Below are 12,946 nucleotides of genomic sequence, written 5' to 3' on the forward strand. Positions count from 1 at the left end.
TCCATAAGGATTTGGAGCGGGGTGTCCCTGGTCTTTGGAGCCTGTTAATAGTCATTCCTGAGGCTGAAGTACTTTAAGAAAGAATACATTCTATTTTCAGGCAAAGACTGAGAGGCCTCTGTTTGGGGGTTCCCAAAGCCTCCTCTGTTATCCCTTCACGGAGGTCATTTGTGACTTTATTAGTGTTGATAACTGTCAAAGTAAGAGGACACTGTTGTTGCAAGCAATTAATCCTGCTTACGTCTCCCTGGCAGCAGTGTCCCATTCCTCCCTACCTGCCCCAGTGTCCTGTGTTTCCCAAAAGAAAGACACACACACAGCCTTATATTTTAATATTACTTAAACAGCTCAATGACTGGGCCGCTCCAAAACCTTTACATGGCTAACACTTCCCCTATATTCTTATATTCCATCATGGCCACCCTGGACCCAGACCTGCAGCCATCTTGGGCCAAGATGCCTGACTCTTATGTCTTGTCTGTCTCTCTGTCCTGCACTTCTCAGGCCTGGTCTTTCTCCTTTCCCAGCATGGCGGTTCTCTGTCTTCCTTCCTTTCTCAGTCCCTTCACTTGAGAATCCCAAAGTCCCACCTCTGTCTCCCTGCCCAGCCATTGGCCACCAGCAACTTTATTCACCAATCAGAACCAACTGGGGACAGGGGCCCTCAGCGTCTTACATCCAGGATTCTTGTGCAGTTTTGGGAACCCAGTTAACATAATACAATCATTAAACCAAGTCCACAACCGCACACTGTAGTTCCATTTTACAATACAGTTTTATGGCCTTCCAACTGTAATGAAGGAGAGAAATATTCAAATTTAACTCCTCCCTGAATAGTGGTCACAGGGAGAGAAAGAGGCATTTTCTTCAGCAGTGTAACCACTGGAAAATGACTCATGTACCTTAACTAGCCCCTCACCTATGCTCCTGTAAGTAACCCTAATTAGACTTAGGGAGTCAGAGGCCAGAAATAAGACGTGAAAATAGAAGGACTGGTAGAGAAGAAGATGTATGTGCAGGAGCTAATTTAGAAAATGCCATAGCTTGTCTGCTACAAGTCAAGGGTTCAAGCTGCTTGGAAACTCGATCTCCCCCCTCCCTTTTTTGCATGCATGTTTGCATGTGTACAGCTGCATATGGGGTCAATGCACATGTGTATTGAGGCCTCAATCACTCTCCACGTCACTGAAGCAGAGCCTCTCTGAACCCAGAGCTCACCTATTGTCACGAGTCTAGCCAGGTGGCTTGCCCCAGGAATCCCCTGTGCCTCTTGCTCTCCAGTGCTGGGATCTAAGCATGAGCACATGTTTGACATTTATGTAGGTTCTGGGGGTCCAGACCCTGGTCTTGATGCTTGCACGGCAAATGCTTTCTCCTCTAAGCCTTCCCAGCCCAAGCTTGCTCCTTTACAGTCTTAGGAAGGTTCTGTTTTTGTTGCCGTTTCGTGAGGCTGGGGCTCCAACTCAGGCCCTCACAGATGCTAGGCAAATACTCGAACCACTAAGGTACACCTCCAGCTGTCTGCTTCTTCCTCCCCACTCTCCCTCTATTCCCTCTTTGTTAGAGACAAACCCCAAGGCTTTGTGAAATGCTAGGCAAGCAGTCTTAACACTGAGCAGAGACGAGTTTAGAGACCGACCCTCTGGGAATGTGAGCCCTGGGGGCGACCCCAGACAGACGCTCTGGTTTCTCAGCACATCATAGACCATGCTTGGCACTGGGCATCTGCTTCCTCCTCAGCTCTGTGGTAATAGCCTCAGGGGTACTTACTCAGACACCTCTAGGCATTAGAGAGCCTGCTATCAAAAAGAATGACACCATCTCCTTGAAATAGGGACCGGTCTCTTTACATTGTCGGTCTCTTGTTACGAAACAGATTTGCAAGGGCCCAGGCAGATGATGGCATTGGACGCGGAGTGTCGTAAGAGAGAAAAATGTTCTCAGAGGCTGTCCCCAATCCTAGCAGGCCCTTGGAAGACAGAGGTGCAGAGGTGTGCAGAAATGATGCTGAGCAACGGACAGGAGGAGGGAGGCTATTACCAGCTGCAGTGTGGGCGCCTTCTGTGCCACTGAGTTCCAGGGAAAACACAGGATGTGTGAAAATTAGCCCCCCGTGGAGTCTCTGGAGAACAGGATTTCCGTGATAGAAATTCTTAGTAGTGTTCCATGTTATCATAAAGTTTTACATTAGAGTCTTTTTGGTTTTGATACAGTAACATAAAGAGATAAACCTTTATGAGTAGATGACACAACTGCCTATTCTCGAGTCTTTTGGGAGCAAGAAGCCACCTGTATGTTCTCTTCAAGGATCCCTAAATTGACAACAAGGATGTTTAAACATAAGGGATGGCCCCTAACATGGGTGTAGCACATCAGTGTGCCATCTGGAAAACCATGAGCTCAGGATACACAGGTTCCTACTGCACCTGTAAAACACAACCTTCCCGTAGACAGGCATCTCTAAGGAGGGCCATGTCCTTGATCCCTCTAAGGCAGCATTAAGCAGAACAGCCAAGGTAGCCATTCACTTGCCAGTCTTCTTTGTCTGTCGGCCGGTAGAGACCCCTGGTGCCTTGTTGTTCCAGGGTTAGAAGGATGTCCTGGGTACTATGTATGAGTATTCCATTTGTAGGCAACCCCATATTCTGTGACTGGCCATGTTATATGTGCTGTGGCACCTGCTACTGTCTCTCTTGGACACTTTTGTAGTACAACCAATTTAAGCTTATCCCCAACTAGCTTACAAGTAAATGAGACTCAGACTATGACATTTTATTTGGCTTTGACAATCATGGGGGGGGGTAACCCCTAATCTACTCTTTCAACTGCTAGCCTGGCTACCTCTCCAGCTGTGTACCCCAGATACTTGCTGTCTCTCCTGGTCCATCTCCCCTCATGGCGGCTTCCTTTCTCGTTCTTCCTCCTCCTCTCTTTGTGTCTCTCTCCCCTAACCAGGTAACTCAGAACCCACCTACCTCTACTCCGTCCAGTAATTGGCTGTAGCCAATAATATTTAACCAATAGTTTTAAATCAAAGAACAAGGTTTGCACAACAAAAGCCCTGGGTAGAATTTAGCATTACAATACATAGCAACAGACCAAACCTCAACACACCTCATAATAAGTGTATGGTAAAGATTCTTTTAGGGTTTGGCAAGATGGCTCAGTGGGTAAAGGTGCTTGCTGCCAAGCCTAATGATTCAAGTTCGGTTCCTGGAACTCATGGAAGGAGAGAACTGGCTCCTGCAAATTGTCTTCTGAATTCCACACAAGTGCTGTGGCATATACATGCATGTACCTATACACATACGCACACACAAATTAAATAGCTGTAAAAGAAGTGTTTGAAGATTGATTGCTCTATGCTCGGTCCATAGGAATGGTGCAGAGGTTGGCCCCTGGGAGGGGCTTGTGGAATAGATGAAGGGCTACAGGTCGACTTCAAGGGAGCCAGAGCCTCCCTTCTGTCCTTGTGACTTCCTTGTGTCATAGTCACTTTTTTGTTGCTGTGATAAACACCATGACCATGGCAACTTCATAGGAGAGACAGTTTATTTGGCTTAGGGTTCCAGAGGCAACAGTTCATGATGGCACAACAGAATCGTGGCAACAAGCAGCGGGCATAGCAGCCGACACAGAAAGCTGAGAGCAGACATATTGGAAGTCAAGCACAAAGCAGGAAGAACAGACTAGAAATAGCAAGGCTCTCTGTTCTCAAAGCCAGCCCCCTTCACCGCCATTCACATACGTTCTCCAACCCCCTAAACCTCCCAGCTAATGCCACCAAGTGTTCAAATACCTGAGCCAGTAGGGAACATTTCTTATGGAAACAATTGCATTCTACTCCCTGCATACTCTCAAAGCTATAGCGTAGTGCAAAATGCACCTATTTCAACTTCAAAAGTACCCATAATCTTTCACAGGCTCAGCACTATTTCAAACTCTCTTCTGAGACTCAAGGCGATTTCTTCATTGTAACCCCCTATATAATCAAAAGGCAAATTACATACTTCTAGCTTATAATGGCACAGAACATACGTTGTCATTCCGAAAGGGGGAAATGATGGCATGGTGAAGAAATACTGAACCAAAGCAAGGCTGAAGGCCAGCAGGGCAAACACCAAACAACACTGTGTCCCATGTCTGGGACTTTAATCTCGAAAGACTTAGGTGGTCCTCTCCTCCAACTTTGCTGCCCACGGCGAGCATCTTTTTGGGGGCTAACTCCACTCCCTTTGTGCTGCTCTCCTTGGTGCATGTACCACATCTCTAACAATGTGGGGTCTCCCCTATAACCAGGGCTTCTTCATTTTCATAGCTTCCTGCAATGACCTTTTGGAGTCTGCAGTCAGGTGCTTCCTTGCCGCATGCTTCCTGTCCTCAATAGCTCTCTAAAACCACAGAGGAAGAAACCACAGCCCCTTTACTCGTGCATCCTTTATTCACCAGCATCCTGTGAACGACACTGCCAAGCGTGGCTGCCAGCTTGGAACCTTAGCCCTCCTCCAACCACATTAGCATCTGAGCTTTCCTTTGGCTGCTTTCTAGGAGCAGAAAACCCTGGACGGAGGCTGTTGGACAAGCTGAAAGCTTAGATAGGTGCGATCTTGCCTTGAGGATGTCCCTCTCTTTATTTCAGCACAGGACATGCTTCTCTGTTTACTGGCGATGATCTGATCTCTTTCAGCAGAAGTTATGGCCACACCAATTGAGTTTCCTGGCACACTGTTTCTCTTCAAACTGTGCATTTTATATATTTTTTTTGGTATCTACTGTACATTTTATATTTTTTGTATCTACTGTACATTTTATATTTTTTGTTTCTACTGTACATTTTATATTTTTTGGTATCCACTTGTTCGTTTTCATTGTAGACTTGCATAAAGGTGAATTATAATAACCATGCCACAGATTCAATATTATGTTGCCTAGGAAGTAACTCTGTCAAAGAAATTAGTCCATTACTCTTTAATTTAGCCTCGGGCAAGTTCATAGGGCACATGCAGAACACAGCAAGATTCTTTGCCAAACTATCACAGGGATGGGATCGTCTTAGTTAGAGTTTCTATGACTGTGATGAAACACCATGACCAAAAGCAACTTGGGAAGGAGAGGCATTTTATGGCATTGTCATAAAACTGATAATGCAGGAAAAGGAGGTCAAGTTCTGTAAGTGAAGCCTGTGTAGGTTAATATCTCTATTTGAAAATCTAAGGGCTGGAGAGATGGCTCAGTGGTTAAGAGCACTGACTGCTCTTCCAGAGATCCTGAGTTCAAATCCCAGCAACCACATGGTGGCTCACAATCATCTGTAATGAGATCTGATGCCCTCTTCTGGTGTGTCTGAAGACAGTGATAGTGTGCTTACATATAATAAATAAATCTTAAAAAAAAAAAAAGAAAGAAAGAAAGAAAAAGAAAGAAAGAAAGAAAGAAAGAAAGAAAGAAAGAAAGAAAGAAAGAAAGAAAGAAAGAAAATCTAAACTCTGAAGTGGTCTCAAGTCTGAAACTCTGAGAACCAATGTTTTAGACATCAGAGTATTTTGGTTTTAGATTTTTTTTTTTTTTGACTAGAGATTGTCAACTGATACCATCTAAGCAAATACTCCAAGGTTTAGAAGACTTTGAAATCTGAAACATTTCCAATCCCAGGGACACCTGATAAGAGACATTCCATCCATGTGGAGTAAAGTTCATTTCTATGCGACACTCAGCAGTACCTGCCCTGTGCACTGTTCTAGGTGAGAATAGCAGAGCAGTCCTGACCTTATGGTGCCCGTGGCTGGATACACCATCACTATGCAGTTGTAGTTTGTGACATTTGTGTACTTATGTACAGAAGACACCATCACCACAGTTAACAGATCGCAATGAGTAGGAACGCAACTTCTTTGTTGGAAGGTTTACTCTGAGATTAGAAAGAACGAGAAGAAAGCTATTTTTTTTTTCTTGTCCCTGACACACAATACCTTTTCAAATGGAGCTTAAGACAGCCTTTACTTGGGCTCCCAGTTAAGATGGCAGTCTATCATGATGGGGAAGTTACGGTGGCAGAAGCAGCAGATGGCAGGTAACACGGCGTCTGCAATAAGGAGGGAGGAAAAGGAGAATTCTGTGGAATTCTTTTGCCTTTCAGCTGTAGGATAATATTTAGGGCAGGTCTTTCCATCTCAATTCACCCAATGCAAAAACTCACAGAGGCCCAGAGATTTGTCTCCTTGGTGATTCTAGATCTTGTCAGTGTTAACTATCACCTCATCCATGCATGGTCAGGGAAGAGTTCAGGAAGACCATTTTGAGAGAGAACTTTGTAAAAGATCCAGGCAGCAATGACTAAAGCTGAAGAACTGTGTGTGTTCCCTGAGGGCCATGCTAAGTCTTAGCCACTGACAGCAGCAGCAGGACCAGTGTCTGGATTCAGAATCAGGGCTCTGCAAAGAGCCTGTTGTACTCTAACAACTTCTGTTAATGTGATCATCGACCCCAACAAAAACAGCCTAGGGAAGAAAGGGTTTATTTTAGGCCACAATACCAGGTGACAGTCCAGCATAATGGGGTTCATAGTGGTGTCAGGCGCTTAAGTCGGCTAGTCACATCATAGTCAAAAACAGAAGGAAATGAAGACTTGCCTCCCAGCTCTTCAGCTCATATTCTCCACCCTCTAGGACACAAGCCCAGGGAATGGTGCTTCCCACAGTGGACGGAGTCTTCCCACGTCTATTAATCTAATCAAAGGCATGCCCATTGGTCCAACTAATGTAATCAAGATAAATAATCGAGATAATCTCTCATTAAAACTTTCTTACTTGGTGACTAAGGATGGTGATAAATTGACAAAGCTCTTCATCACAGAGCCTTTACCCTGAGTCCGTTACATTCAATTCAACATGAATGGCATTCGGGGTATCATGCTCACTTGTACCCTCTGTGTGCTTGTCTGTAAAATAAATATTGTGGGATAATTGTTACAATTCTGGGCTATCTTGTAGATCCGAAGTGCTCTGGTTCTAATATGTAGGAAGTTAGATCCAAAGACGACTTCCATAATTTTTCATCTATGTAATTGGAACAGAACGAACTTCATTTCCTGGCAGGGAAACAGCTCAGTAATAGAGAATGAGCACACACCTGTAATATGAAATTAGAAGAAAGAATATATTGTTCCGCATGAAATATAAGCACGTTAGCTAGACAGAAGCATCTTTGGCTAAAAATAGTCATGTCATTTCATCACATATTAATATGTAGGACTGATTTAAAAAAAAATAATTCCGAAAAGAATTACAGTGGGGGAGATAATATTTTAAGCCCATTTAGAAAACCAGCTTTCGCACTAGTTGAAGCGAGTCCATAGTCTGAGACAGTTTCACTCACAGAGGCATGGTTTTCAAACAAGTGAGTATGGAGCTCCAGGTTCTGAAGTCAGTGTTTCTCAGATGTTTGAGATGGGGAATGGGAATCTGTTGGAGTTCTGAAGAAACGCCCTCCCTCTCAGTCAGTCCCTGTATATGAACCTTTTCTTGACCTTACATGGGAGTGAAAGTTTCCAGCCTAGCAAGGTGTGTCCTGGTTGTGATGGCGGATGCCCTCTGCATTTTCAACTATACTTTGCTGCTAAGGACTTTCTCTTTGTTCTCATTATTGCACCCCCCATTCAGAATAGCATTTTAAGGCTGAGGAGGGAAGGCACAGTAGAATCTGCATCTTTTCTGAGATTGCTTACCTATAAAGGCCACTAAAAAAAAAAGAGAGAGAAATGGTGTTTTTATGACATGATTTGGGATTGTTGAAGCCCAAACTGCTGTTACCAGAACTCGAGCTGACTAAAGTTGTTTAATTAACTCGCTGGAATGAGAAAAGAAATGGACACTCAGGACACAATAAGGAGAAGGAGGAAGAACGGTCTTAGCACAGGTAGTGGCTTCTGCTGGGCGATGCTAATAAAGACTTAAAAATGTACAGATTGGCTTTCTTCGGGGCGTTATCAGGAAGTGGTGTCAACTCAGAGTCTTGGTCACTTTTACACAGAAGCCTGAACAGGAAGTACACTGTCATTCAGAACCCAGACTGTATCACCTTCCACAAAGGCACCTACCGTGTCAGGCAGGAGAACCTTTAGTTCAGTTGTGCGCAGGTGGCCCTCATCGACGCCTCTGCTCAAACCCAATCATTGTGTCTCGTTCTCCCGCAGTCAGACAGCTCTCATCTAAGGACGGCTAGGATTCTGCAAACATTTATGCTGCTGCATTATAAACAGATACTCTGTCCTGACCCTCAGCAAAAGACTGACTTGCTATGTTTTCCCTCTCTCCTATCTAATTTATCTTTTTTCTTTCCCCTTCCCCCACTCCATTCTGCTCCCAGTTATTTTATAACACCTAGCTGATATCCTCCTTATGAAGATTAACCAATCATTAGACTCCATGTTTTCCTGGGGTGGGGGGGAGTGTCAGCACTTTAGAGACCCTGTCAGCTCCCTAAAGCCACTTAACTTTAGGTAAATCATTTTATCTTTTTGATAAAAAGATAAGATAAAAAGCAGGACTCGAAATTATGCTGAAAGGTATTTGGAGAATGAGAGATAATTTACATAATAATTTACATAAAGTACTTGAAACACATTGTGCAATCAAGACTAGTGACTTTTATTAAGCATTCATCGAATATTAATTTGCTTAGGTTTTGTAATTTCCAACAGCAATGAGAACGCCTTTGATTTAGTAAACCATTCCGTTTTGGAAGCTCACAGAAGGCTGGATGAGCCAGTCTTGTTGAATGTGATCATCCTTCATTGGGTGTTAATTATATAATGAAATTTTCTATAGTTCCTTTTTTTTGCGTATTCATTTCAAGCTAATGTGAAATAGATTGCGTTCTGTTATGCGTTAAATGAAAAAATGCAAGCTAGTTGAAGGCTGTTCGTGGCTCATTACTAGATGTAACTTCATGAAGTGGTAGTCTGATTGGGACTGTGAAGTAGAAAAGAAAGGCATAGCAAAACTGTTTTTACCATGTAGGAAAAGGTCATACGGCATTTCTGCTGAATACTTACTTCTTCTTCAAAGCCAGGATTGATCTTAAAATGTTAGTAATGTGTACTGAATTTAGCTGAACGGTCTGAATTTTAGAATGGTTTGTGCCTCCCTCTTTATGTCTTTCAGGTTTTCTGTAGAGATAGACATCCATGATCAAAACAGACAAAAGGGCATTAGCTTTTAAAAAAAAATCCCGTGTAGGGCTGGGTCGTAGTGGTGCATTCCTGTAATTCTAGAACTCAGGAAGCAAAGGCTAGCAAAGGGCCCCAACTTTGAGGCCATCCTAAGCTACATAACAAGTTTTAGGCACACTGGAGCAACATAGTAGGACCTAATCTCAAAAAGAAGGAAGGAAGGAAGGAAGGAAAGAAGGAAGGAAGGGAAGGAGGGAGGGAGGGAAGGAGGGAGGGAGGGAGGGAGGACAGAAAGAGAAAGAAAGAAACTAATAATCACTTAAAATTAAAATACCACCCAGTTTACCTGAAATTGCCAGACTTCTCGGCCATAATTACCAAGATCTTATGACACGCAAGCACGAACTTGTGCATACATGTTTCACAAAACATCCTGAGGTGTGTGGTAGACATTAGGCGGGCTTCGTTTGAAATCTAAGTTCAGAATTACCTTGAAATGTGAGCGTAGAGACTAGCCTAGCCCATCGCAGATAACCAGGGTGTTCCTGAGGTAGTCTAGCCTTCCTGGTGAGTTTGGATTTGTTTTGTTTGAGCATCAATGTCTGTTCTTGAAGAAGCATAACTGAATTGCATTCCGTTCATGAAAATATATGTTGCACATGACTCGCTTTCTGCACGATCTCACCTCCCCTTTTCCTTTTCTCCTATCGTTTTAGAAATCTGGCCTTCATTTCCGACACACGGATAACACCGTGCAGTGGTTAAGAGCTATGGAGGCCATTGGGCTGCCCAAGGTAAGCTTTCACGTAGCACACACTAACCCGGGAAGACAAAGTCAGTGCAAGGCAAACGCCTCACTTTGAAACTGATTTGTCAGGCTGAGACTCGTCTCTGCAGGCTTGAGACGTGGAAAGGTCTACCCGGGGACACACATGTGGTAAGAATTCACGGCGAAGCAGAGACACAGATACAATGCAGCCAGGTGAAAGTGTGTCTGAATTAAACAAGGTTAGAACCGGCTGCAGCTGAGTTGATTCAAGGTGGTCGGCTCCTTTGGGTACGCTTTCTGTAAATTATTGTAATTTGACTTTTGAAATTTATTTTATGTGCCCATGCCTGCAGACACAGATTGACCAGGGTGTGTGGAGGCCATAGAACCCCTTTCAGGACTCAGTTCTCACTTTCCAAGCTGTGGAAGCAAGCGAGGCCTCTCGTCTTCTCTGCGTATCCCAGGCTAGCTGGCCTGTGTGTGGACTTCAGGCAATTCTCCTGTCTCCGCTTCCCACCTCACCATCAGGGTGCTGGGATTGCAGACGTATTCCACGCCATCTGGTTTTTCATGTGGTTCCTGGGGATCAAACTCTGGTCATCGGGCTTGCGGATTTGGTATTCTTCCCTGCTGAGCCATCTCCTTGGCCCGTATTTTTTGCTCTTATAATTATTATTATAAATCATGGTATCACTTTAAATTTGAAAGGTTAGAGGCTTGTAGCTCTTACTCCTAAAAATAGACCTACCAAATAAGATTCAATCAGCAAGCATTCAGCACTTGGTAAATTCAAAGAGAAAAGAAATAGGCATATGGGGGAAATGAGGAAATTGCATTTGATGGAAATTGTAGGACTACTTTTATTTCAAAGGGATTATAGGATCATGGGAACTTTCAAAAATAGTATGTCTCTGTGTGTCTGCCGTTCAACTTCCCCCCCACAGCACTGACATTTTTATAACCATAGTACCACATTAGATAGAAATTAAGTGTTTTATGTGTGATATTTGGTTTCTTTTTTCTTTTCTCTTTTTCTGTTTTTTTTTTTTTTATTTTAAATGGCAGAGTCTCTATGTAACTAAGGCTGCCCTGGAATTCACTCTGTATCCCAGGTTGGCCTCAGACCTGTGGAGTCCTCCTGCCTCAGCCCCTGAACAGTGAGGTTATCCCATGAGGTTATGCAGGAGCTGATCCAGCCACGGTGCCATCAGGACGAATGTAAACTAGAGAGAGCCTTGGCTTTACTCAGCTTTGCTTTCTCACATGCATTTGTCTGCAAGATGGTGAGTGTGTTGTCCTGGGTGTGCAGTTTTAGCCCATGAAAGGATTCGTGTGTTCCCTGCTGCTGTCCAGACACAGCCATCACAGAGAGGGGACTTTTACCTTACATCCCTCCCCCGGGGTTGTCCCTGGCCATCACCAAGTGCTCTGCCTTGCTGCCATTTTGGGGATTTTTTTAATATTATGGGAATCATATGGTTAGCCACCTTTTAGGGTTGGTTTTCTGTCCTTGAGATCTGCCATGTTTTCATTCGCACCGAGGGCTCAGTCCTTTGGATCGCAGAGTGTGCACAGCTACTCTAAGGAAATGATTTCTATGATGTCATCTTGAAGACAGGGGGACAGAGTTGCTGGCCTATAAATACCCTTGTTACTGTTTTACCATCAAGCCAGGTTTGCTGGTGAAAGTCTTCCCCATGTAGTCTGGGAACGCAGCTCAGTGGTAAAGCACTTTGCTAATATGTAAGGCTCTGGGCTCGGTTCTCAAAAACACCAGCACAGGGGGGCCTGGAGAGACGGCTTAGCAGCGGAGAACGCTGGCCTCTCTCTCAGAGGTCACCCATTCAGTTCTCCTCACCCACGAGGCGGCCAGTTTTCAGTGCCTTTGCCCTGATGCCCCTTTTATGTGAGCCTCACTTCCTCAAAATTCTCAACATTTAATTTGCTTTGCCATTTCCTTTTAGACTAGTCCCCCAAAACATTAAAGGCCGCTCCCTTCTGAACACTACTTGCCACTTAAAATGAATTAGTTTTGACTTGTCAAGTGCTAAGTGAGAGTACTGGGTGACTGAAAAAAAAAATGTAGCAACAGAGAACTTCAACAAGAAATTTTCTTGGTTGAAGAAACATGATTAGGACAGCCTCATGACATGTGAAAGGCTTAATTGAACCTTTCCAAGCTGTTTTAACATCTCTGACAGATATTATAAGGCCAAGAGTGCCCCGAGCTAACTCTGCAGGGAATTGCTGTCGATTCCTTCACTTATCAATATTGAGCGTCCAATCCGTGCTTAGCGTCACACGAAGTGCTAGTGACACAGAGTGGCAGTGGCGTGTGAGAGTCTGGTGAACTGTAAGTTGATTCTGACTCTCTGAGGAAGGAAGGCATTTCCATAAGGACTTCCCAGGAGAAATATAAACGTGGAAGGTTCTTGTGTGGAGAAAGGGGCCTGGGAAAAATTGGCTGTCAATACAGTGAGGTGTGAAGCAAGAGCCGTGGTTGTTAGAACTTTAAACCCAAACACAGTCTTTGGAGTCTGAAGCCCTTGTCTTGCCAACGCCTTGACAGCAAATGTGTTAGGTGACAACTGGAAGGGCATTGAGACTTCCCAGGCTGCAGACGTCTCTTTATGCTCCCAGCAACTATATGGTGCATTGTTCACTTGAGAAACACTCTTGTCTCTGTTTTTTCTGATGTCCAGTGGAAAAAATTGCACTTGAGTATCAAAGTACTACCATATGGTACATGACTTAATTTTAGTTTTAATGTCAAGTTGTATAAAATATTTACTGAAAGGAAGTGATGATGATGTGCTTATCTTAATATTAGAGACTTCAAGCCCAATCATTCATCTTTATTTTTTCCGTGCTCAGAAATAAAGTACCCACCCCACTCTAAAATCTGTTTCTTATCAAGCTTTTAGCTTCAAGCTTAGGGGGAAACCAGTGTGGATGTGCATGTAAAAGCCTCAGTGTTCAAACTGTCTGGTCTGGAAAATCCATGTCTA

The 12,946-nt window shown here is 43.9% G+C and overlaps 1 protein-coding gene across 1 annotated transcript in view; it reads left to right on the forward strand.

Annotated features, from left to right (window-relative positions):
- Positions 1-12,946, forward strand: part of Iqgap2 (IQ motif containing GTPase activating protein 2) — a 274,420-nt gene that overhangs the window by 132,773 nt on the left and 128,701 nt on the right. The window contains exon 4 of the mRNA XM_032897047.1: positions 9,886-9,963. Within this exon, the coding sequence (XP_032752938.1) occupies positions 9,886-9,963 (78 nt within the window). The remainder of the gene's footprint in view (positions 1-9,885; positions 9,964-12,946) is intronic.

This window comes from Rattus rattus, chromosome 3 (assembly GCF_011064425.1).
Source record: "Rattus rattus isolate New Zealand chromosome 3, Rrattus_CSIRO_v1, whole genome shotgun sequence".
Classification (NCBI taxonomy): Eukaryota; Metazoa; Chordata; class Mammalia; order Rodentia; family Muridae; genus Rattus; species Rattus rattus.